Source organism: Cololabis saira, chromosome 17 (assembly GCF_033807715.1).
Source record: "Cololabis saira isolate AMF1-May2022 chromosome 17, fColSai1.1, whole genome shotgun sequence".
Classification (NCBI taxonomy): Eukaryota; Metazoa; Chordata; class Actinopteri; order Beloniformes; family Belonidae; genus Cololabis; species Cololabis saira.
This window is the reverse complement of record NC_084603.1, coordinates 25387161-25412893: the sequence shown is the minus strand read 5'-3', so window position 1 is coordinate 25412893 and position 25733 is coordinate 25387161. Positions and strand designations below refer to the sequence as shown.

Here is a 25733-nt window from a genome sequence, read left to right as displayed (position 1 = left end):
ACCAGTCTTTAAGTGTGAACATAAAAATCTGATTTTGACGCATAGCATTCAGTGTTCTTGGCTAGCTGCTTGAGGGATCCTTATGATATGGTGCATAAAAGACACCCAATTACCCACAAGTCAATGAGGCGTGATGTCTGCTTTACATCCTCTAAGGACAGAGCAAGACACGCCAGACAAAAATAGTACTCACTCAACATTTAGGCAGCACCATCAAGAACTTACAGGGGAAACTTGTTGTGGTTCAGTGTGAATGAACAAAGTCTGTCTATTCTTAGGTTGTTTACTTTTGCCTATCTAAAGCTCTCACAAGTATTATCTAATGCTTGTTAAGCTACATCATAGTTCTTGTGATATTTATGTAAGCGGTGTGTCACTCAAATTCTGAAAGTTGATTTGAAAGATAAGGAAAACTGCACCTCTCCAAGAGTATCATTAAAATATGTCTACTGTTCCCACTTCATGTTTTATACTTCTAGTATGTAAACATAGGTAAACGGACAGCCAAACTCGTTTTTTTTTTCAGGAGCCAGGATGCGAGCTCCCTGCTCTCCGAATGGAAAATTTCCATGCGTGGCTGGTGAAAATTAGGAGTGAAACCGTAACAAACAAAGGCAAAAATGTTCTTTATAACACAGCATCTTACTAAAAAACTCACACAACTTCTAAGTGCTAACATTAGCAACAAAATGCTAGACATCATGCTCCCATGGTAAAACAATGGCATGTGACACTAATAAATTAGTTCTAATATAACAAACTCACAGGTTTCATCTGATATTTCTCACAACATGTCTCAAGAGGTTTCAAATAATCAATAAACTTTACAATAAACAGAAAGATACGAATAGAATATTTCAATGTAACACACATCTGGAGTCGACGGTGTGCCAGTGCATACAAATCTCAAATCTCATGACGAATTTACAGTGACGTTGCGGCAGGAAGCAGCCTCGCTGAGTCTCCTTTTCAACTTGTCTCAAAACTCTGTCATATCATTTATATGTAATAGACTTCCATCAAACGCAACTTACATGTGAAACATACAATATGCTGTTCTGCAACATGATATTCAGTATGTTGCCCAAAGATAAACTGAATTGATATATTGACTGGGGAAGTTGAGGATCTAGCCGCAGCACTCACTCTAACTCCTGAGGTGCCGCAGCTCCTCATTACAGCAGGAGATGGTTCTACAACAAGGGTTCAGGCTGAATCTTACATGTATGTTTCTCTCCATGATTTAAAAAAACATATATAAATTATATTTTTGAGGTATGTAAGAAGACATGGTTGAATATCCTCTCATAATGCTTAGTTGCTCTGTTAAGTGTCAGTTATATATAGGGGTGGGTATTGACAAGGACCTCATGATCACGATAAACATCACAATACTTGAGTTATGATATGATATTTCTATACCCAAATTTTGCAATGTATATTTTGCAACATTATACGTAGTTCACTGAAATCTGTAAAAGGCATTATGCATCTTAATATCTGAGTTGCACGTACATCAGATTATAGTGATAATTCATGGGACAAACTGAGTCAAAACAATGTAATTTAAATTATCCATGCTGTTTTATTGTAACTATACAAGCTAAAGTTACAACATATTTGCATGTTTTTCATATTATGTAACAGCATAATATGAAACATTAACAATATTTAAGCCCATGTTTAAAATAAAGTCGTACTGGATTTACAACCTGTTTGAAACATGATGTATTATTTGAAAAAATAAAAAAAATCGATATTCAAAAATTGGAATATCGATTTTTTCGAATCTCCGGCAGAATTACTATATTATATATTATATATTGCGATATATTGCCATACCGATATTTTTGCGCACCCCTCTTTACATGTCAGATATAACTTAATAGGTTGCTTTGATTAGAACTATAACCACCCGGTCACTGAAAGAAATTACTGATTCGATATCAATGCCATGAGCTACGTCTTTACACTCTTATTACAAAAGTTTGTCCACCTCAAAAAATTACAACTTTGATCCACTGTTGTGGAAATGAGATTTAAAAAGAATAGCAAGAAACAAGATCTCTTGATAAACATTTACAATTATCATTGACTCTTCTTTGATTAAAGTATATAGCATACCTCCTTAAATTAACTTAAATGATCACTTATCTTTTATGTTTGACAGAGCTCTTAAAACCCAGATGGGCTACCAAAGACAAAGGTGGGATTTCATATGTGCAGGGTGACACTAACAGGATAAGTCTGTGGAAACAGGGGGATCAGATGAGAAACAATGTCATTAGTGAGATATGTAGAGGAGGTGAAAGAAGCGAACACCAACAAAACTACTGGGAGACAGATGGAAAGAAAGAAAGATGATATCAGATATCAGAGCAAATGGCATATCACAAAGAGGGATCGTGAGATGCTTTCTAATTCAACACAGTCCACCTTTGTCTCTGTGGTGAATTGTTGCCCTGTGAAATTCCAGCCAATCTCTTGAGATTGCTCCATCCAAATCAGCCATGACGAAACCCAAACACATGTTTCAAGGCTTCCCACCATCATCTTCGATATTCAGCGCACTGCTGCCAGTGGAGCGCCTCATCCTAGCAGGCATGGCTACATGTTAAGTGTAAGATGGGTAATCAGCCATCAACAAGCAGAAGGGAAGGACAAAAACATGCACGCACACATGCATCAATACCATTGCAAAAGGACTTTATTATGCACATTAGAGTGACTGTATTAGCCCTGGAAGCAACACTGGTTGTGCTAAACTGACAAGAGAACAAATAACGGAGTCAGAAGCTGGATGAGAAAACAAAGTGGTTGAGAACCATGTAAGAAGCTTCATAATAATGTATTTTAATTATAATTAGTTTTCTTGTTTAAACATGCATCTTGATGATATTGGAAATGAATTAATAATTTTTGATGACAGTGTTCTTATGAAGTACATCACAAGCTCAGCCCTCAGGGAAAAGGGCTAAGTCTAAGTTAGTTACTCAACAGTTGAAACTAATGCCGCGAGACACTGAGACTGCTTGTGTCACATTTTGGCAGCCTTGTTTTTCCTCATAGCCTGGTGGAATTTGATTCGGTGTCAAGCCGGCACTCTGACTCAGGGCTCTCTGACAACTCTGGACTGGGTGCTTCCTCTCTGTGTAACAGCTATGTCACATATTACACTGATGATCTAGTGAAAACAAATCAAAACAAAAAAATTAAGCCAGACTGTGAAATTGGTGATAATGGGAAAAAAATCAGTATGAACTGATTTCCATAAGAATTAAGGTGGTATCACCCAGATGCTGCTAATTAAAGTCACTTTATTAAATGATCATCAGGAGGTGTGAGCACCTGTATAAAACCGGGGATGTTTTTATTATTTTTTTTCATCCAAAGCACCCAGGTGTGTGTTAAATCATTCTTTGTGTGTGGAAATTTTTCAATCAATTCCTAGTGCATCATTCTCCAGCGAGAATGATTATGCTCAGGTGGAAAACATTCAAGACAGTTGTCAGTCTTCCAAGGCGTGGGCATCCCAGCAAGTTCACTCCAAGGTCGGAATGTTCAGGGCTTGGAGAAATGGCAAAGAACTTGACACGTGCATCTCAGACTTTGCAGGCCTCAGCTGGCATGTTAAATGTTTACAACAGTACAATTAAAAGAAGACTTAAGAAGCGTGGCTCGTAAGGAAGAGATCACAGGGGGTGATGTCGTTTCTCTAAAAAGAACAGTGTGATCTGTGTTTGCAGACTTTTACCTGAATAAACCACAAGATTTAGAAGACTATGTCCAAAGTAGACATGTTTTACCATAATAACTTTTAACAGCTGTATCAGTGTTTACGCTATATTCACATTACTTAACTTTGTAACACTGGTTCTGCATTTTTGCATTTTTTAAATTTTGTTAAATAAAGACATTGGCCCGGTTTCCCAGATCAGTTAAGTAGCTCTTAACAGCGAAAGACTTCTTTCAAACCATCTTAAGGAGCCTGTGAAAGAAGTCTTTCGCTGTTAAGAACTACTTAACTGATCTGGGAAATCGGGCCATTGTCTGGTATATTAGTTTTAAGTCCTGTCGAGGACCAGATTTATGGTTTTGTTTTGTTTGTATTTTATTTCATTGTTTATATATTGATGTTTTGATGTATAAAACCTCAGCATTGAAGAAGATTGCACTTTTTTCACACCACTGTATAAAAAGGGTTGTATTACAAGCTCTTCTCTTGAGCTGTGGAGATGAAAAATACACGTCTTTTCAGGACCTGCCCATAGCAGCTGCTGAAAAGAATCCTTGAGCATACATTTCACAGTGCACAGAGGCACTCTTATATTGTAAGCTTTGATGTCAGGAATGATAATAACCAGCTCTCAAAAGCTTTTTAATAGGGATGCAGATAAAGAGACATGAAAGTAATACAACACAAACAATTATCATTTTCTATACAATCTCTTTTTTTTATTGCATTTTTTTCTACACTGTGCAAACCCTTAGACAAACAAAGGAAAAATAAAAGATGTGAAGAATCACAGCATAATTTGAATGTTCATTCTGTAGTCAAAATGACCCTGGGTGTAATATTAAATGGCAAACAAAATGTGAATTGAAGCAGCTTTGAGTTAAAGTGGAGTATTTGTTTACAGCTAAAATTTAATTAATGTTGGCTGAGGTGGAAATGGAGCTAAGACAAAATGTATGAATATTCTTCCACTTAAATTTGCCTGCATTCAGCTGTGAGATCACTAAACTAAAAGGTTGCTGCACTAAAAGTGTATAAAGGACTGAACATAGAGACATCTCTGTAAGCCAACTACCAATATCTCCCAAGCCACTGTCAATGGACGCGAATGGAGAATCTCCCTCCAGAACTGGATTGATACTTGTATTTCTATTAGAAAACAGGCAAGTGTAAAAAGCAGGGACCCTGTACTCTCCTCCTTTTGTGGTTGAAACATGCACAGACTTTTGACAGAATAACAATGACCCAAGAGAGATTCCTATGCAAACAATCACATTTACAAACAGTTCCTTTTATACACTTTTTGTACACATACAGAGTTACACCTTGGTTGGACTCAGAATTCTATCCACTCTACCACCTAAGCACCCCACATACCCGATTTTCAAAAGGTTTAAAAATTGAGAGGTGTATAATTGATTAAGCAGTAAATAACGGTTTTGAAAGAATCATAATGCCAGGAACAGGAAAAAAAAAACAACAAATGTCTTTATGCATGGTGCTACTCAGGACATATAGAAACATCAAAGACTTAAAATGTATGATCGTACAGAGTCAGGGAGTTTTGGGGTTGTGATGATTCATTATGGGACCTTTAATGGTAGTTCTGAGTCACAAATGTGTTTTACGGACACTTGTGGTTTGAAAAACTGCTCATGAGGGTAAAAACTCACAAAAACAAAGCAAATAGCAGAATGCACAAAAATTAATTAGCAAAATGATATGTTCTGGATCCTGAACATCAGGCCACCAAGACTCACCCATTGATTTAATTTCAGTACAGAAGGTAAATGACAAAGACAACCTTTCAAAAGTGTGGCAGCCTCGATTCCTGTCATTCAGATAAACCCACTGACTGTATAAAAGAAAGTCGACAATGTAACTCAGACGTGGATTTTAATGATCATTTTTACAAAGATAATGCATGAAACAGATTTCTATTGTATTTGAATTTTGACATTTGAGAGATACTCGTACACCGAAACTAAACTAAAAGGAAACTAAAACTCACATATCTTCAAAAGGTATGTGAGATGTGTTCAGTTTGTCAAATTATGTCATATTGTGTTTTTTATGCACATGCATGCAGCAGCCACATCTCCATATCTCCACTAATGTAATATTTCTAACTGGGTTGCTTTGTTGGATTGTGTTTTAAAGAACATACAGTACCATCTTAAATCGTAGCCACAGCCTGAATCTTAATATCTGCTGTACTAAGCCTATCTCTGCTGTTCTACCTGTCAGTTGTCTGGCGGGTACAATTTACTGCTCTGAAATACTCCAGCGCAGTTCAGATGACATAGACAGCTGCAACATCAATACCATTGACAGGGATATGTACCTAAACTCTTATCATAGCTTGACAGCAGAAGAGCAGAGTCTGGGAAAGAGTGATGGTAAAACTATTCCCTCTTCCTGGAAATGTAGTTTTGCTCTTCACTTAAAATGTTGAACTCCGTTTCGGTCCAGCTGGCATAATAAATGGATCTTGCACATTTTCTTCCTCGGTGAAGTGGTGAAGTGATACGATGTTGTGGGAAACTGTTTAAAGCAGAGTGGGAGGGCCCATTTGGAAGGAAATGGCAAATCATCAACTTGGTCTCATAGAAGAAGATGAAGTGACCACAAGCTATCTATCACTAGTGCCACCACATCATACGCTGGTATTGGCACCAGAATATTATATGTTGAAGACTTGCATTGGTTCCACAGAATCAATGCTAGTGGAGTCTGTTAACAACTAGAAGCATGTATGCCTACATTTCTTTTGACACGCAAGGGCCACCTCAGTGGTTTTTAAGGCTTAAATACAAAGTTGAATGCATAGTTGGGTAAATCCCTTAATAATTTAGTAGCAAGGTTTCTTACTCTTGTCACTTTTTGGTAGTATTATGTCCTTTAAAGAAGAGTATATTGTGGTTGTTCAGTCAGGAATAAGCCTCCCCCTGGCATGCAGACATATTAGTAATAAGCTCAAGATCCTTTTAACACCTTCCCAAGAGTTTCCTTTGTGAACAGACACTGTTATAACCCAAATGTCCATCATCTGAGTGATTGCAAAAGTGTACTATAATGTGATTTCAGCTTAATATAAAATGTTAAAATCTTTTTTTTTTTAGGCCTCTTAAACCCATCATTGGTTCTCTTAAAATCATGAGAATCATGTCAAACATTCTTCTGATTATTACATAATGGATATCTTATATTATAGAAATAACGACAGCCTTACTCAATTAGATAAGAGTTTCATCATTGTTACTGCAGAAAACATGTTGTTAACAACATTGCAGCATTTCACTTACTGCTGACACTCGAGTCTTTGGATTGCTCTCAGAGTAAAAGCAGAATAAATGAATCAGTCTTATGTAGACTGTGGAATCTCTGAAACAATCCCCAATTTATGCAATATTTAGTACAGTCGTCGTTTGGTGGTTTGTCTCATCCCTTTATATTACATTAGTAAAATCAGGGCAAGACACTGATGACATATGGTTTTCATGGGAAAACAGATTGTGTGACAAAATGCTGTTATGACTTTTTACAGGCTTGTGTCTTTGATATTTTTTTCCTTCTCTCTTGGCTTTCTATGCATAACTGAGTTGGTCTAATGAAACAGGAGCTTGCAGAAAAGGCCATTTTCTTTTGTCAATAAACCTTGATCCCTTATAGCCAAATGTCCTTTTCGACAATAACACTGTCCAGCTCGTCCAGTTCTTTCCCTGATCTGGTCAATGCACTACCGGAAAGTTTAGAAAAAGAAGCCTGGATTCCTTGTGATGTTAATTTTATACCGGAAATGTTGAAAATAATATTTTCAACATTTCCATTTTACATATATATAGTGGTATATATACCCTAGGCCTAAAATGCATGCATTTATCATAACACTATATCAGGACTCTCTGCATACATCCTCACTAAAGAATACTGTAGATGATAACATTAGATGTCAGATGGCTGGCAGGGAATGAAAGATGACCACTGCCCACTTCAGGGGGGAACATTTAAGACTCATTATTTGGTTATTATCATCCTTACAAATGACTGCAGAGCACCCCTAATGTTAGTCTGCTTTCTTAGGTGTAATGGGCCTGGGGTGTCCATTATGAAGTCAAAATGACTGCTGATTAACTTTACATACAGTCTGCTAAAAGTCGCTAAAAAATCTGAGAAGGGGCTAAAGCTTTTAAGGGCAAACAATAAATAAACAAAGATTAAGGATAACATTCCAGATTTCTAGCAATGTCAACATTCCAAATTGTTACATTAAAATTGGAACATTACTTCAGTTATTTTTGGTGGTATTGCATACATAATTGACAGGGAGGAGGGCACCCTGCCATGCAGAGTCCACGGCACGTTGGATAACAACATCACATCCCGTGTTCTATGAATCTATATATATTCGACAGCACTGAAGATGAAAAAAATGTAAACAGGTTTTGGCCCACTCTTCTTTGCATTGACATCTGCATGCATTGGTTAACACATACATTACCTGTAGCCTTTGAGGTCTTTGAGTCAATACACTATATGGATTATTTTGTGTCTTAGCTTTCCAAGTCAACCGCAGGGATTTTGGTGACACTACAGTTGGTGGTAGTGAAGTTATTGAATATTTTTATATGGGGACCGCAATTTATAGATGGCCCCGAATTTAGCGTCATACAGCCAGTTGCATATTGACATCAACATCTTTTGTTCACTTTTGAGTAGGTCTCATTTTGATGACAATTGGATTGTAGCTTGTTGTCTCTGTTTCAGTGGTTGGACAGAGGCATTATTCATGCTTTTATGTCTCTTTATTTAGGAGTTATTGACTGCAGAAGGGGGAATCTGTGATATCTGTCCAACTTTACCGGACCCTCTAACATGAGTCTTTTCTCCTCGGATCATGCCGAGCCCAAAATCCTCTGGCGCTCATTTCCGAGTATTGCAGGATACCCATCTGCTGCAACGTGCAGGAGATTTTGGCGTGTGTCAAACCAGTGTTGAATAAGTCTTTAATCAAACTTGTATGCGATTCCAGCAGTGCCCTGCTACCCGAACTGCTGTGCGCAAAGCCATTTCTGGGTCACATAAACCCAACCAATTAAATATTAAAATCAAATTCAGTCCTTCATTTCGTATTCGAGTCCTAAAATTTAAATATGAAAAACCAGGCATTTTTTTCATTTTTTGTGTTAGATTAAAAATGAAAAATAAAATAAAACCTCACACACAAAATAGAAAGAATGAATGATACACAGATTCTCCATAGTCCCACTGTGTTGTTGATGAAAGCTCAGTGTCCTGTTGATGTTTTACAGCTCTTAGTGGCCCGGTAGGGGTCTTTCTGTGTGCTTGCGTGGGTTCCCTCCGGGTACTCCAGCTTCCTCCCACAGTCCAAAAACATGCGTATTAGGTTAATTGGCGATTCTAAATTGCCCGTAGATGTGAGTATGAATGGTTGTTTGTATATATGTGGCCCTGCGATGGACTGGTGACCTGTCCAGGGTGAACCTGTGCCTCTCCCTGTAATTAGCTGGGATAGACTCCAGCAGACCCCTGTGACCCTGCAAAGGATAAAGCGGGTACAGTATAGAAAATGGATGGAAGGATGGATGGATACTTTTTTTTTTTCTTCTGAATGATCTTTTCTAAGTCTTGGCTTTGTAAACTCTTTCTCTTCAATATTTTTTATCCCGGTTTTTTTCCCATTTTTTACCACCCCGTGCTCCTACCTACTGACAGTCCTGGGCATTGCCATCTTCTACCAACCCCGGGAGGGCCCTGCACTGAGCTCAGGTCTCCTCCTTAACCTGAGGAGTGAGCAGGCCGCATCTTTTCACCAGACAGGGTGGGGCTTCTCCGGCCGAACGTAGCGCGTGGAAGGATCACGTTATTCCGGCCGGATCCTCCCCACCCCATCTGGCGCCCCGGCTGGGTAGCTCACACTAGCTACCCAGGGGAACACGGGGAGAACATACAAACTCCACACAGAAAGATCCTTTCGCCAACCCCACCCATGGTGTGGGCACTGAAGTCATGGGGGAACTAACACGCACTTCAGCACCCACAGCGTCCCCCGGCGGGGATCGAACCCAGGACCTTCTTGCTGTGAGACCGCTGCTCTACCAGCCGCGCTATGGGGGTATTATTGTTCCAATATTATTTGTGTGTGCGTATCTCAATCTGTGTGTGCGTAAAAAGATTTGTGTGTCTGTATTCAGATTTGTGTGTGCGTAAAAAGATTCGTGTGTCTGTATTCAGATTTGTGTGTGCGTAAAAAAGATTTGTGTGTCCGTATTCACATTTGTGTGTGTGTAAAAAGATTTGTGTGTCTGTATTCATATTTATGTGTGCGCAAAAATCAGCCGGGAGCTCTCGATTGGCTGTCTTTACACACGTGGATTTTGAGACAATTCTGCCGCGGCAAATCTGTAAAAAGATCTGTGTGTAAAACGATTCGTCTGTCCGTAACTTTTCCTTTGCCCTGAGCTCGGACTCACAGGCTCTCGCCAGGCTACAGTAGCAATGCAGCCTTCATATCACACCACTAGTCGGCGCGTAGCTCTCAGTCAGTACTTTACCTGCAGCAGTTCCATCGGGGTTTTGAACATATTAGACATCGTTTGGACTTTTAAACTGCATGCAAACACCTGAACCCCATCTACTTCGGATGTCGGACATTTAGTAATCGGGTTGCATATGGAGTAAGATAACTTCCAAAAAGATGTGTCCATGTTATAACTATTCGTATTCGTAATGATAAACATTTGTGTGTAAATAAAAAAGTTGTACCCAAAATTCTGCTGTCACGCACATGAGTCTGATAAATTATTAGGGTTAGGATTGTTTTTATATGAGTAAGAAATTAGGTAAGAAATTGACCTTTTACGTCTCATTTATTCATTCACACGCACTAATATATTTGGGAAACAGTTAGGCACCAAATATAATATATTTATTTTCTCAGATGGCAAAAATAAGAACTTTATTGATCCCACATAGGAGTAATTCATGTTATACCAGCTATAGAGAACAAGGTAGTGCCGAAAAACAATATATAGCCTATCCCGCCCCCTCACAAAAATAAGAAAAATATATTTTCTCATCAACAAAGCATATTTTACATAAACATATTTAAAAATGTTCAAGTAACAAAACAACATATTTGAACAATTCTTCAGATTTTTTCAGTTCTTTTATTGTCTGAAAAATGGTTCAAATGTGTTATTTTGTTATTTGAAAAAATTTAAATTTGTTTTGTTGTTGAGAAAATATGTTTCTCTATTCTTATTTTTGTGAGGGGGATAGACTATTGTTTTTTTCAGCACTATCTTGTTCTCTATAGCTGATATAACATGAATTACTCCTATGTGGGATCAATAAAGTTCTTATTTTTGCCATCTGAGAAAATAAATAAATAAAATAAATAAAAAATAAAAGATAAATAAAAATATTATATTTGGTGCCTAACTGTTTCCCAAGTATATTAGTGTATGTGTGAATGAATAAATGAGACTTAAAAGGTCAATTTCTTACCTAATTTCTTACTCATATAAAAACAATCCTAACCCTAATAATTTATCAGACTCATGTGCGTGACAGCAGAATTTTGGGTACAACTTTTTTATTTACATACAAATGTTTATCATTACGAATACGAATAGTTATAACATGGACACATCTTTTTGGAAGTTATCTTACTCCATATACAACCCGATTACTAAATGTCCGACATAGGTCCGAAGTAGATGGGGTTCAGGTGTTTGCATGCAGTTTAAAAGTCCAAACAAGGTCTAATATGATCAGAAACCCGATTGAACTGCTGTAGGTAAACGTACTGACTGAGAGCTACGCGCCGACTAGTGGGGTGAAGGCTGTACTGTAGCCTGGCGTGAGCCTGTGAGTCCGAGCTCAGGGCAAAGGAAAAGTTACGGACGCACAAATCGTTTTACACACAGATCTTTTTACAGATTTGCCGCGGCAGAAGTGTGTCAAAATCCACGTGTGCAAAGACAGCCAATCGAGAGCTCCCGGCTGATTTTTGCGCACACTTAAATGTGAATACAGACACACAAATCTTTTTACACACACACAAATGTGAATACGGACACACAAATCTTTTTTACGCACACACAAATCTGAATACAGACACACAAATCTTTTTACGCACACACAAATCTGAATACAGACACACGAATCTTTTTACGCACACACAGATTGAGATACGCACACAAATAATATTGGAACAATAATACCCCCATACCGCGCCACCGTGCCCCCGTGGCTTTGTAAACTCTTTCTAGCTTGACTGGCAGCAACAATTGCTTGAGTAAGTCATCGTGACAATGATCACGTATACAAGGAGTATCGTACATACATACAAAGACTAACACATTTCCTGCTCTGGAGAGAACACTGTTTTGCTCTACTCCTGAGCATTCATGCAAAAAGCTACAAATAATATGTAAGTTTCTTGTAAGCATTTCCTTGTTCCCTCTTGTTCTGCTGTCTTTCTCTGGTTTTTTCTTCCCCAACAACTGAAGTGCATCTCTTCAGTGCATGTCCTGTTCAGTATGTTATTTAGTTCCCTTGTTCTCCCTAAGCATCATGATTTACAGTCCCTTAATGTAGTCGTGTGCTTGCAGTCAGCAGATGAAATTGTCATTTGTCACATTAATAGTCTTCCCCCTTTCCCATATATGCTTGCACACATACACAACCCTTTCCCAGTCTAGCTCCATTCAGAATGCCCCTCCTCCCAAGGTATCATTCTTTTGCTACCCCTCCTCGCTCCACCTTCTTAGACATCTCACGGTATTCCTAATGACTTTTCTAAACAACAACTTTCTTCTCTCTTTATTTGATCCTTTACATTTTTGCTTATATAATGGTGACTTTGACATCATATCACCTTACTTGCATATTTGTCATGTTCATTTTGGGTCATATAATAGCTTGTCTCAAGGGTTTGTGCAATATGATATGATGTCAGTGCAGAATCGTTGCTTTGAGCTAAATGTTGTCTACTTTATAACTAGATAGTATTATGTAATGCATTGAGAGAATTTAATTGGTGTTTTGTGCAATAGGTTTGCCTGTTTGTGCAAAAATTATAAGAGCCATGTCAATAATAGCCTGATTTTTAAAGGCAGGGTTTTCCATTGCCTGTCGTATGTTACATTTAAAATTAGACAATCCCTGAAGTAGATCATTATTCAGCTCATAACAGAGAGCTTAAAATGAAATGCAAATTGAATTTTTTTCATTTAAACAGCTTTGCAGTTGGATTCCAATCAATTTCACTCTCGTAGTAATTGTCTTTGTCTGTGATTTGCATGTCAGAGCCCATACAATTATGTAAATACATTTTACAATATAGTTTGCACGCTCGGGGAGAGGTTTAGGTCAAGACTTTGAGGTCAGAAATAATGTGAGGAAACATGAGATGAATATAAATTACTCTGTGACATTATGCATAGTGAATCTTTTTCTTTTGAAAAGAGAAGTCTAAAATAAATACTGTGCAGAGTAACCATTCTGTCAGTTTTGATAGTAGGAGTCATCAATTAGGGCTATTGTTCAATTGTTGAATAATTTGAAGAGCAAATAACCAAGCCAGGTCACTGTAACCTAAAGTCAAGCTACTCTCATTAAATATCTGACATAATTAAGCAAGAACAGGCTATTACAGGCATTAAACTTAAACTCCTGTGGCTCTCTTAATCATTTTCCGTTTACAAGTGGTTCTTTTACCTTCAAACAGAACATTTCATACAATCAGACTGGGGGATGCACCACACTGGATCTACACATTATAACACAACTATGGTTTCCACTCCCATAAAATGCTGATCTTTTCCACATATTAGATTTAGTAGATACTTTTACCCAAAGATAGATTCCAATCTTTTTTTCAAAACCAAATAAGCACAGGAAGAACATACAAACTCTACACAGAAACACTTCTGCTGGGATTTTAACTAGGAAACTTGTGGCTGTGAGGCAATTTGAATTTGTATGTACACTTTCTTGAAAATGTACAATATTGTTGAAGCCTGAAAAACTTGGAAACCATACTTCATGTAATTATGTGTTAACTTAACTGATTTTTTTCTGTTTATAATTACATTACTACACTCTTTCAACTTGTATATCCTTGCATTATGTTTGTTTTCACTCCTCTGCTTACTCACCTCTTGTTTACTCTTTCTTGTGTATAGCATGTGAGTTGATGAACCAGGGGATCCTCGCTCTGGTTACATCCACCGGCTGTGCCGCCGCAAGTGCCCTGCAGTCTCTGACAGATGCGATGCACATCCCCCACCTCTTCATCCAAAGAAAAGGGGATGGTGCACCCCGCACTGCCTGCCGGCTCAACCCCAGCCCAGACGGGGAAAGCTACACGTTGGCTGCCCGTCCACCTGTTCGAATCAACGATGTCCTGCTTACCCTTGTCTCAGAGCTGCACTGGCAGAAGTTCATCATCTTTTATGAGAGCGACTACGGTGAGTTGGGAAAAATGAGTCATTTCATATTTCTACTACGACTGTCTCTGAACATTTGTCTCAATATTTATGCTCCAAAACTTTCTGACTATAGTAAATGTCTCCTCTGGGATTTCTTCAGAACATTAAATACCATAATATCTGTCCTGAATGGCTAGCACTATCATCTACATCTACATCATGAGAGTCTGGATCCTCTTCCTATATGCAAGGCTAATATAGTGGTAGTTGTCATTCAGAACATGATCACGTATTCCCTGCTTCTGGAGCAACAAAGGTGGTCTGGAAAGACACTCACTGATGATAATCAAAGAACCATAGTTATATACATGACCATAAGTTATGTTTCATAGCTTTTGGTTTGTGTCTCACAATGGGGAGAATCCTAACTCCCAGGGTTGCCAATTTCACCTGTAAAAAAAAAAAATAGCCACAACCTAGCCGTGCACAGGGTTAGAATTGGGTTATACTGTTTATCTTTTATAACCTAGCAAATATGTACCCATAATGCAGCCCGGCACATCCTAAATAGAAAAATAGAAAGAGAGCCAGAACACTTACCAGGCTCCTTGTGAAATGTGCATTTTGATCAGTGACTGACTGAAGAACCTGCTAAAATAAGCCAGGGCAATAGTCCCTGTTGTCTGGGGAAGATGCTATTTAGGTGCACGCTTTCCCACATGGGATTTTGCCACAGATACATATAAATGGTCTTTTTTCATGAACAAATGGACTTGCACATACTGGACACATGCATCTGCCAGTACTACTTCAAGGCCAATAGCTCGGTATAAAAAGAGGTCAACTTTATAAGAGCGCATGACTATACAACCTTCTGGATTAAAGTTGGGTTGGGCTGCAAACTGACCTTGATTTTACCTTGAAAATACTGAATTCTGACACACAGACAATTCATGAATCTCACCAACTCAGCTGGCCTCTATCCAGTAGGAATGACACAATAAAGCCAGCAATAAAGCTGTCTTCAAGGATAACAGTTTCAACTCTGTTATAAAAGTTCGGAAGGAAAATAACAGTGATTTCAGAACACTGGGAAGATTCTAGGACACAACCATTGGCCTGGATGTTAGCAATTTATGACCAATACACTATATAAAACCATACACTAAAGGGTGCCAGCCCACTGTCTTCCTCTTAAAACCAATATGGTACATTGAAAAAGCTATCAAGAAGTCCTTAATGGTTGAGAAAGCTTTGTCATTCTCAGTAAAGTCTTGTAAAAATGATACTGGCCTCCACAGAGCCCTTAAAAGGGATTAACATATGATTTTGCACACCAGCTCTCAAGCACATGCTCGTTTTGCTCCTGTAGTAGAATAACACTGAGGGACCCATGTATTATTTAACCACTTGTGGTCCCAGCCCATAGGGCAAGCTTCTCAAGGATTTAGGTCAACTATCCCCCTCGTTACAGGACAGCCGATCCCTGCATGGAGGTAATGGCCATCACAGCTCGGAGAGATGCTGGAAAATCTCTGCTCCCCAGTGTTTCCTCAGTCAGCATGGTATTATTAGGATTATAGACAGATGCTTCTCCCTCACTCTTGCTAGTGTTAGGGGTGAGAGCCACTGGAAGAAATGCATAGCGGAGAGCTCTCGGCCACTCACCAGGACATCGGGCAGCTCCAGCCCGGGTGGAGCTGCTTGATCATGCAGGGAGGAGATGAGCAAAGGATACTGAGCAATCCCAACTAATGCATGCATAGCCATAGCTGTCTGAAAATGAACCAGCTCTGTTTCACCAGTCAATATATAGTGGGCTGTGCCTGGATCAAAAGGAGAATTCAAGTGTTCGATTTGCTTTCAAGGACCACAGGTATCGAATGCTCAAAGTCTGAGTCTGTGTGCCCCTGCGAACAACTGGTTTGTGCTGAAATACCTCCTGCTAAACCCATTCAGGAACAAAGCTTGGAGAGGGCAGGGTGGCAAGTGATCAACAGAGGAGTGGCTGTCCAGTAGGGGTGTAAGGGTACACAAAAACCACGATTTAGTACGTACCTCGGTTTTGAGGTCATGGTTCGGTTCATTTTCGGTACAGTAAAGGAAAAAAAACATAAAAATTGCTTTTTGTTTTATTTTTAACTTTTGCAAACAACGGTTTATACATTTTCTTATTATCAGCCACGACGTCTGCTAGTGGGAGTCCAGTGCTACTACAACCTTCCAGTCTGCCATTTAAGATGTCCGTGTCCGGGAACTCGGATTTGAAGTGTGCTCTGCGCCCAAAACAAGCCTGTTAACTAGCTACTGTTAAACGTTGTATTCAGATCGGTACACATCTGCACCGTACCAACAGGCCTGTACCCAAACGGTTCGGTACGAATGCGTGTACTGTTACACTCCTACTGTCCAGGGATCCATGGGGTTGACTGGGCTTTTTCACATCTTGGGGATTCTGAACTGAACAGACATAATTTAATTACTTTTTTTGTTCCCCACCCATCTCTTCTCCATGAATATTACAGCTGCACTGAAAAGACCATGGTGAATAATGGGTGCGATTCAAAGAGCTGCGGCTGATTCTCCTGGGTTGTTAGATTAGTGATCACTGTCTTGACGTATCATGATTTTGTGAAGATGGAAAAATTGGGTCGCTATAACACAAGGTGGTATCTGGTTTTGCAGTCTCTGCTTCTAACTTAGTTTGGTAAGCTGTCAGAATGGAAGAGGCCTGAAAAGGTTTTAACTGTCAGACCTGTTGACACATCTGACAGAGATGTCTGACACACCTGACAAGATGGACCTCCGTCTGCCTTTTTACTGAGGCAGGAGGAAGTGCTGCAGCCGAAGTTGACAGCACAGCCTACAGGTAAAGACGCCTCATTACATGTGGCTTTATGACCAACAATTGGTGGACAGTGTAAAAATACATGTTCTTACAAACCAACACTGGGCCTCAATAGGTTTTACTCGCTGTATAGCTTGACTTGTCATGCAACCAGTATCTTTTTGAGCAATTCTGTTTTGACTTTTGCAGTTTCTTGCCATCAACCTGATAATTTACAATTTGAGCAACATGTCATGGGATATTGAGCCAGAAAGCTACACACTTAAGAGTCTGGCATGATGGGCTAGCTAACAGCAGATGAATTTACGAGTGAAGGGAACACGTTGGAAAAACTTGGACAAATTCTAAGGAAAAACAACATTTTGTAACTTCATTCACCATTTATGGCATCTCTAAGGAGATGACTCAAAGCTTAACGGGCTTGTTTGTGGCAACCTCTTCCTGTGATGTCTCCCAAAACTACTTTGTGCCAGAGAAAGGGAGAGAGGGAGAGATAAATTGGTCAGTTTGCCTTCTGTGATATCAACAAAAAAAAAGAAATCCCAGTCAGTTCTTTTTTTATATTCTTTATCGGCTCTCATGGCAATGTAAAAGAATTATATGTCAATCTCTTCTACATTTTTTTATTGAAAAATTTAACTTTTTATGGAACATCGAAATGTGTTAAATAGGCTACATCCCCTTAGCATACAAAAAGGGGAATTCAAATTATGTCATTTCCATGTGGCTCACAGAGAACATCCCATTCTGTAGCCTGAAACACCCCAGCAGAGTTAATTCAGCTTCCTGTGACCACCTCCTTACAAAGGAGATGAGGGCAATAAGTTTAGGTGGAGAGTCAAATTATTACTATGATTATGACCTCTCTCGCTGAGACCACATTTTCTGAATATCTGACGAGATGTTAATTTTGTATGATGTCGATAATAAGTCCTCCACCTTTACTTTTAGTGCTCCTCTAAAAGTCTCTTGTCTGCCTTATAGTCTGAAAGCCAGTTAGTGGGATATTCTGGTTGAGACTAAGAACACCAAAAGTCATTTTAAGTCCAGTTCAGAACAAATTCCAAGTTAATCCAATCAAATTAATTCCAATTGAATACAGGTTCATACAGTATATTGCTAACCCAGTGCATCATGGGGGATCTCCCAGCACTCTAGGCCTATAGCTGCATAACTAACGCTCTGTGAGTTAGCCCTAACTAAAAGAGTTATGAAAAAAAAGAAACCTTTATTTAAAAGTAGAGAGAGTTTGTCTGTGCCCCAAACACCAACTGGGAGCTGGTTCCACAAGAGAGGAGCCTGATATCTGAAGTCTCTGCCTCCCGTTCTAATTTAGGAAACTCGAGGAACCCCTAGCCTGCAGTGTGAGAGCAAAAGGCTTTGTAGGGAGAATATAAAACTGAGTTCCTCAAGAGGAGCAAGGCTTTTAAGGGCTTTGCATGTGAGAAGGTTTTTCAATCCTGGATTTGTAAGAAGCCAATGAAAGGAAGACCGGAGAAAGATGCTCTCTGAAAGAAATATGACCTCAGTCAAAACTCTTGCTGCAGCATTTTGGATCATCTGGAGGCTGTTCCAGGAGGTCATACTAACAAGGAATTGCATTAGTCCAATCTTGAAGTAACAAATGCATTCTCTGCATCCCACTGAGATAGGATTTTCCTTATTTTGACAGTTTTTATGGAGGTAGAACTTGTTTTCTGTCAAAAGGACAAATTAGGATCAAAAATAACTTGTCAAAGCAATGCCATCTGGAGTTAGTGAATGACTAGACTACACTTGTGTCCATGGACTGTATAAAAATAGTTGTAGCTGTGTGGTCTGAAACATTAAACCAATGAAGAAGTTATTTTAACTCCAATATCACCGATCACAGTTAGGTGCTACACAAAAGATAACCATTCAGAAAAATGCCCAAACTGATATACTGATCAGTTAAATACGTTTTTATTCATAGTCCATTAAAATATTTGAGTTCCTTTTTTAAATAGTGTTTGCAGCCATTTAAATAGATAGTGCATTAAAAACGTCAAACTAAATGAAACGAAGAAAGAAAAATTGCGCTCACATGGAGGGGATGCCATAGAAGCATGTAACAGTGACTCAGCATTCACCCAAATACTTGTCTTAGCATCAATTAATATGCATCTGAATGTGTCCAGTTGTAGAGAAATGTATACAACTACTCCACTTGGTCAAACATGCATGATGAATACAGTCACCAAGTTTGTAAAATGCTAGAATCTATTCAGAATTCAGAATTGCTGCAGGCATGTCCACTGAATGCTGACTGAGAGAAATTCATACCTGCTGAAATGAACCACACCAAAGGGCTTATTAGAGCTGAGTTTCCCAGCTTGCCAAACCACCATATGAAATCTGTAATTAATAACTTAAGACATGTTTTATTCACCTTCCAGATGTGCACTCATTATTATCCATTGCAAAGCGCTAAGGCTCAGGTCAAAATTACCCGAGCCAGAGCAAAGGGCCACAGTTCCCTCAAGGGGGTTTCCTAACCGTTAGCGCCTTGCAAGCGTTAAACTGCGTAATACCAGTTTCAGGAATTTCATACTGCTGTGCACCCCAAGTCTTGGTTGATGTAGCGTGTTAGCCGGAGAAGTATAGTCAGTGTACTCTGTCTATGATAAACTGGAGCAGTGGTTGTGTGGTTAATTTCAGCTTTCTCCAGTGATATTTTATAAAACAGCTCAGTGAAAAATGAAGCAGAATCCAATCACCTGAGCGTCGGCTAACCATAGCGACACTTCAAATCTGTGCAGGTGCAAAGCTCCCCAGCGTCTGCAGTTCAGTGTTGGTTCTTCACACAATTAATTTGTGCTACTCAGACATGGTGTGTGTTCCTGCACAAAATCTATGCAAGTACAGTCCTATAACAACCGTGGTACAAGATTGTTAAAATTGTGTTTCTCTGAGCTGTTGCGGAGCGCCTCCAACATCTGCAGTGATGTGTTTTACCTTCACTCTGTACAAATTGTATCCACCCCCACCAAAATACACAGCTACATGGTATGGTGGGCTAATCTGAGGCTGCTATATTGTAAATCTGTAACATTAAAGTGTTAGGAGAGATTACTTTTTTATCTTTATCATCTACTGCTGTGTCATGGAGCTCTGATTTCAAACCTGCAGGTTCTGAAGAGAAGGTTTTCAGTCCAACATGTTTAAAAATTATCATCTGATTTATGACATAGTTTCATGCAAACTGCTGACAAATTATGCATTGAGGTCTGTGCTCCCATTGAACCAGACAAACACAAGAGTTTTCAGTTTGCACCACCAAATACCACAGGCTCTTTTATAACCAAACATACACAGACAGGCTCACTTTGATTGATTAGTATTTTTGTGGCTCATCTTGATCTAACAGAGTCTAACAAGTAACAGTATACATGACAAAGCCTGAACTTTTCAAACATGATCAAAGCTTCACTCATTTTCGAGGGGAAAGCATCCAATAAAAACGGCAACCTCAGATCGTATTAACTTCTATTAAGATAAATTGCAAACCTACTGACCTGACAGTTTGTCTTTTTTTCTCTGTTCTTTTCATCTTTGGCTGTAGATCTAAATGAAAGGCAGTAGCATGAAATGTATAGTATAAATTTGAGAACTAAAGCAAAATTGTATTTTTACGCTACCATATACTTTTGAATATCTTGGACTTAGTACATCATCTGACTAGATGTCCATTTTTTTTCCACTGCTTTTGCAATGAAAATCAAGAATATAGATCAAGGCTTCCTCATCTGCTATTCTTTATATAAGTGTACAATACTAGTATCATTTGTCAGTAACAATGAAGTTTTAATTTTGTCATTTTCAAAAATCTAAACTTTGCTAATCAAGTCGGCTGTTGGGGGATTTATCTTGAGATGAAACAGGCAAGGAAAATGTTTTATTGATGGATATTCAAAATCTTCACCTCTGGATGATAGCAGATGATGTGACCCAAGACTTATGGTTTCATGTCAGGTCGTCATTGTAAATGATGATTGGTTCTCAGTTGACTGGCCTGGATAAATAAAGGTTAAATAAATAATTGAAATAAACATGTGAAGTACTTGAGTTTGATTTTTAGTGATTAAAACTTTCTGAGTAAACATTGGCAACTTTAGCAGCAATTAAGTCTTGAACTGGTGCTTGCTTAACAAGATTAAAGCATAATCAATACGGATGCCGAATGGATGGGGAAAAAAGCAGTAAGGAATTGCTATGTTGCTAAGAACAGCCATCCCCATAATATAAGTGGGCCTATACATATTATGCATATCTGACTAGGGTTGTCACGATACCAAATTTCTGTTTCGATACCGATACCAATATCTATTTCGATACTTTTCGATACTTTTCGATACTTTTTGTAAAAAGGTGGAACACTCTCAAATGTCAATATTTTCCTTTATTTTAAAGCAGACTTTGGGAACAATAACAACAATGAATAAAATAAATAATTGGCATGGTATATTACAATTTTCAAACTTTAGAACAGTGAGAACAAGTTAAATAAAGCAATGCCATTCAAATTAAAGTCACCATGTTAAATAAAATACTGTAGCAGCAAAAAGTCCTCCTAGGGTGGCTGGCGGGCTATCACTGTTTTTCATTTTTCAGGTTCCTAGCCAAGAAAACAAGAATGTGTACATTTTCCTCGGTCAGTCTAGAACGCCTTGGACTGCAGATATTCCCAGATGTGCTGAAGACACGTTCAGATGCACAGCTTGATGCTGGAATACACAGATACTGCAAGGAGCACTAGACTTCTGTAATTGGGGGAGGGAGGGGGTACAGTATTTTAATTAACATGCTCATTTTAATTTGAATGCCATTGCTTTATTGTACTTGTTCTCATTGTTCAAAAGGTTTTTGTTTTGAAAGTATAGGCCACTTGAAACATTAAATGGGCATAACTAGAAAAATAAATTGAGGCTCATTCTATCATCTAAAGGACTGTCTCAGAAAATTTGAATATTGTGATTTTCTGTAATGCAATTACAAAAATTAAAATGTCATACATTCTGGATTCATTACAAATCAACTGAAATATTGCAAGCCTTCTATTATTTTAATATTGCTGATCATGGCTTACAGTTTAAGAAAACTCAAATATATTCTGGGAATCTAATCTTAAACTGTAAGCCATAATCAGCAATATTAAAAGAATAAAAGGCTTGCAATATTTCAGTTGATTTGTAATGAATCCAGAATGGATGACATTTTAGTTTTTTTAAATTGCATTACAGAAAATAAAGAACTTTATCACAATATTCTAATTTTCTGAGACAGTCCTGTAGGATAGGATTAGATATTGTGGGCTAATGGAATGTTTTACCAAAGTGCGTTTCAATATAATAATAATTCATTGCCTTAATGGTTTATAATATATATTAAACATTAAATAATATTAAAATATATACAAATATATTTAAGTTATATTCTAGTCTGTGGAATGTATTTAAATATTTTAAGAATTGCATTTATTAACCATGGACATGTTTTAACTCTGTAAGCTACTGTAGGTTTACTACGGGGCTGGGAGAGGCTTTGTACTTCTTTCATTGACATGACAGTGCAGTGAACTGGTGAACAAAGTTATCAGCTGTCGTTCTTGACTGAAGTCGGGGAACAAGTCCGCGTGGTTGTCCTTTAAACGTTTGGACAAGTTTGAAGTGTTGCCTCCTTTTGCGAGACACACTTTGTCGCACGCACCGCTCGCACTGCGGTGTTTCTGGGTTCAGTGGCTCGCCCATATCGCTCGGTTTGAACCCGAAATATTTCCACACCGTACTTCGGGCCCCCATTTTCCACAAGTACGGGCTTTTCTGCATCTGCCATCTCTATTTATTTCAACTTTATTTCAACCCGCTCTGTCTGTCTAACACGCGACTTCTCGTTTCTCTCTTTTCCTCCGTCTAAACATGCGAGTGGGAGGGGGAGGCGGCTCTGCTTCTGCAACTACGTCACACTCGCTGAGCTTGCCGTGCTTAAAGAGACAGGCTCCAATTTACCAATTCGTTTGCATAGAAAAAATAAATAAAAGTACCGTTTGTTTTTAAATGCTGGTATAGTACCGTTTTCAAAACTCTAGTACCGCGGTACTATACTGGTACCGGTATACCGTGCTACCCTATATCTGACCGTAGGACAGAGCATTGGTCAGAGTTATCAAACCTTTCATGGGAGCCAATTCATTACTGTTTTCACCCAAAACATTTTGAACACACAATTTGATTTTCTGTTGTGGTAGACTGTTTCATAATTAATTTCCATTCAAGAGAAAATCGCCTTACTCTTATGCCGCTCTTGAAAAATATAATCGAATGATAACACTAGAACTATATCCACTGATGACCAAACAAATGTCCAATCTTTTTTCTTTTTTAGTTCTCTCCCCTGTTGGTTTTTCCTTTCTCAGTGTCAAAAAACAGGATTTTTACATACAGGTTTACTTTCTACAACCAGTCTTACTTTATTTGATTTGAATTAGGCTGTGTAGTAGTGCTGAACAATGTTTAATACCGTAATGCCTTTTAGTTTAAAAAGGATGGGGGCAAAAAATAACCTTTGTATGTCAAGCCCACAGAGTCCATGTCCACGGTCGGGGGAGGGGTAAATAGACTTCAAACTTTCCCTTTTCAGTCAAAGACAATGCAGTCTGTGTGCATGTGGACCTTCCCCTCAAAGTGACTGTGTGGTTATCAATTCCTGTTGTCTTATTACATTTGAATAGAATGTGACTTTTGTCCTTTTAAAACTAGTGTATTTAAAAGAAATTCACTTCACTTTACTTTTAATGTTTTCCAGAGAAACCAAGATTTAAGCCTTTTCCCTGTTATTCAAAACAACCGCGTATTTAAGTAGACACAATACACCAGAAAAACTGCTGAATGGAGAGCTCAATCAAGTTGACTTACATTTGACAATATGAATCTCAAAAAGCTAACGAAAGGTGTGTTTTTTAAAATTGGATTCCACTAATATTGCTGGATGATGAACGCGTGTTTAACGCACTTTGGGAATGTAAAAGCAAGTCACATCGTGCCTGAAGGCGATTTGTTTTTCACTTTGGAGACGATAGGGATACAATAATGTGGATACAATAATTGTGGATGTATTCCAAAAACACCATAAATTGCATTGTGACTGACAGTCTCAAGATGTTTTAGGTGACAATGGTGACACTCTGCTTTTTACTGTGGTTTCACCAGGAGATCAGTATTCCTCTTTTGTTAGCAAGTATTTAAATCTGCTACAGCTACAGAGAGGATTGGGGTTTAGTGGTCATTGATAAATCCCGCAGGATTATGCCCAATAAGATTTGTAATCCCTTTACTAAGCAGACAAAACATTACTACCATCCCTCTGAGGTTAACTGAATAACACTGATTATCTCATTAGGAAGGAGTGGGCTTCTGGGAAACCCTGTATTCATGAGGATGTTACTTTGGCACGTACCACCCATGTAGATATTTTTGCACGATCACCTCAACCTCCAAACACATTAATGTCCACAGCCGAGAGATCACAATAATCTTCTGCTTGCAATCTGTTGAGAGGCTCCACAGCACATTTCCAGAAGTCCTTTGACTGGCAAGACCGGTCAGTGGGGGCCCGCAAACCATTGAGACTGTTTTCAAATGCGTTTGTGCACACTCGTGGTGCAGCATAAGGGCACACTAGATTACATTGCATCATTTTCAGCTAGTTCAGTTTCTGTGTATCTTCCTAGGAAAACTATAGTCTGTATTACTACATTGACTCCCATTGACATTGCAAACAGGATGCTTCAAGGATTACTGAAATCCGTACCCAGACCTCTTACCTATGATCCTTAATTCTTGATCTTTCTGCTCACACTGACCTACGGGTATGTGAACCATACTTGTGAGTTCCTTTAGACAGTCCTACATAGTACCAGTGTAAAATGCCCTAAAAAGTTGGATTATAGTTTGCCAAAGTTTAAATATTTTAGTTTATTCACATAACAAACCATAATCATGACCATGCTGATATTTACATTTAGCTTTAAGAACATCTTCAATTGAATACAAACTCCCAGTTACTAATGCAGCTTTTTCTTTAAAGATTCATGTATCTGTATGTCTTTGTTAACATTGTATAAGTTGTGTTTCCTGACATTTTTGTCAATTTAAAAAGGAAGCCAGGTATTGATTGTGTGAATGGACAGCAGGTAAACTATCTGCATACAGAACCCTCTGGAACATTGCCTTCCCACTTTAGCATAACAAGAAGAGCATAACAGGCAGCCAGAGTGTGATTATAGGAATCTTAAATAAAGGATGATATTGTTGAACAATGGCAGACTCTATGGCACTTGTGTTTGAGTCAACCCACAGATGGAAATTACTACAGAGCCACTGCATCCGTCTCTGTCCTCCCTCTGGTGACTGCCTCTATTTTGGAGGAGGAGAGAATTAGGCTTGTAATAGGTGTGAGATTGATTAAGCTGCTTTTGGTCCCAAGTAGGAGGTGGTTACTCATGTAAAACATACATTTATAACAACAGGCAGGGTCAAAACATAGGTAAACACAAAGGATATCTTGTGGAGAGTTTCTAAGGCTGTTATGCATAATGTGAAGGTTTGAAACCTAAAAATTACAGAGGATGCCCCTACATAATGACACACTTTCACACATTTTATTATGTTTC

At 38.5% G+C, this 25733-nt stretch overlaps 1 protein-coding gene across 3 annotated transcripts in view; it reads left to right on the top strand.

The window, feature by feature from the left end:
- The window catches only part of grid1a (glutamate receptor, ionotropic, delta 1a), a 289273-nt gene that overhangs the window by 167877 nt on the left and 95663 nt on the right, over positions 1-25733 (top strand). For all 3 annotated transcript variants that reach the window (XM_061744764.1, XM_061744766.1, XM_061744765.1), the window contains one exon: positions 13951-14235. In XM_061744764.1, the coding sequence (XP_061600748.1) occupies positions 13951-14235 (285 nt within the window). The remainder of the gene's footprint in view (positions 1-13950; positions 14236-25733) is intronic.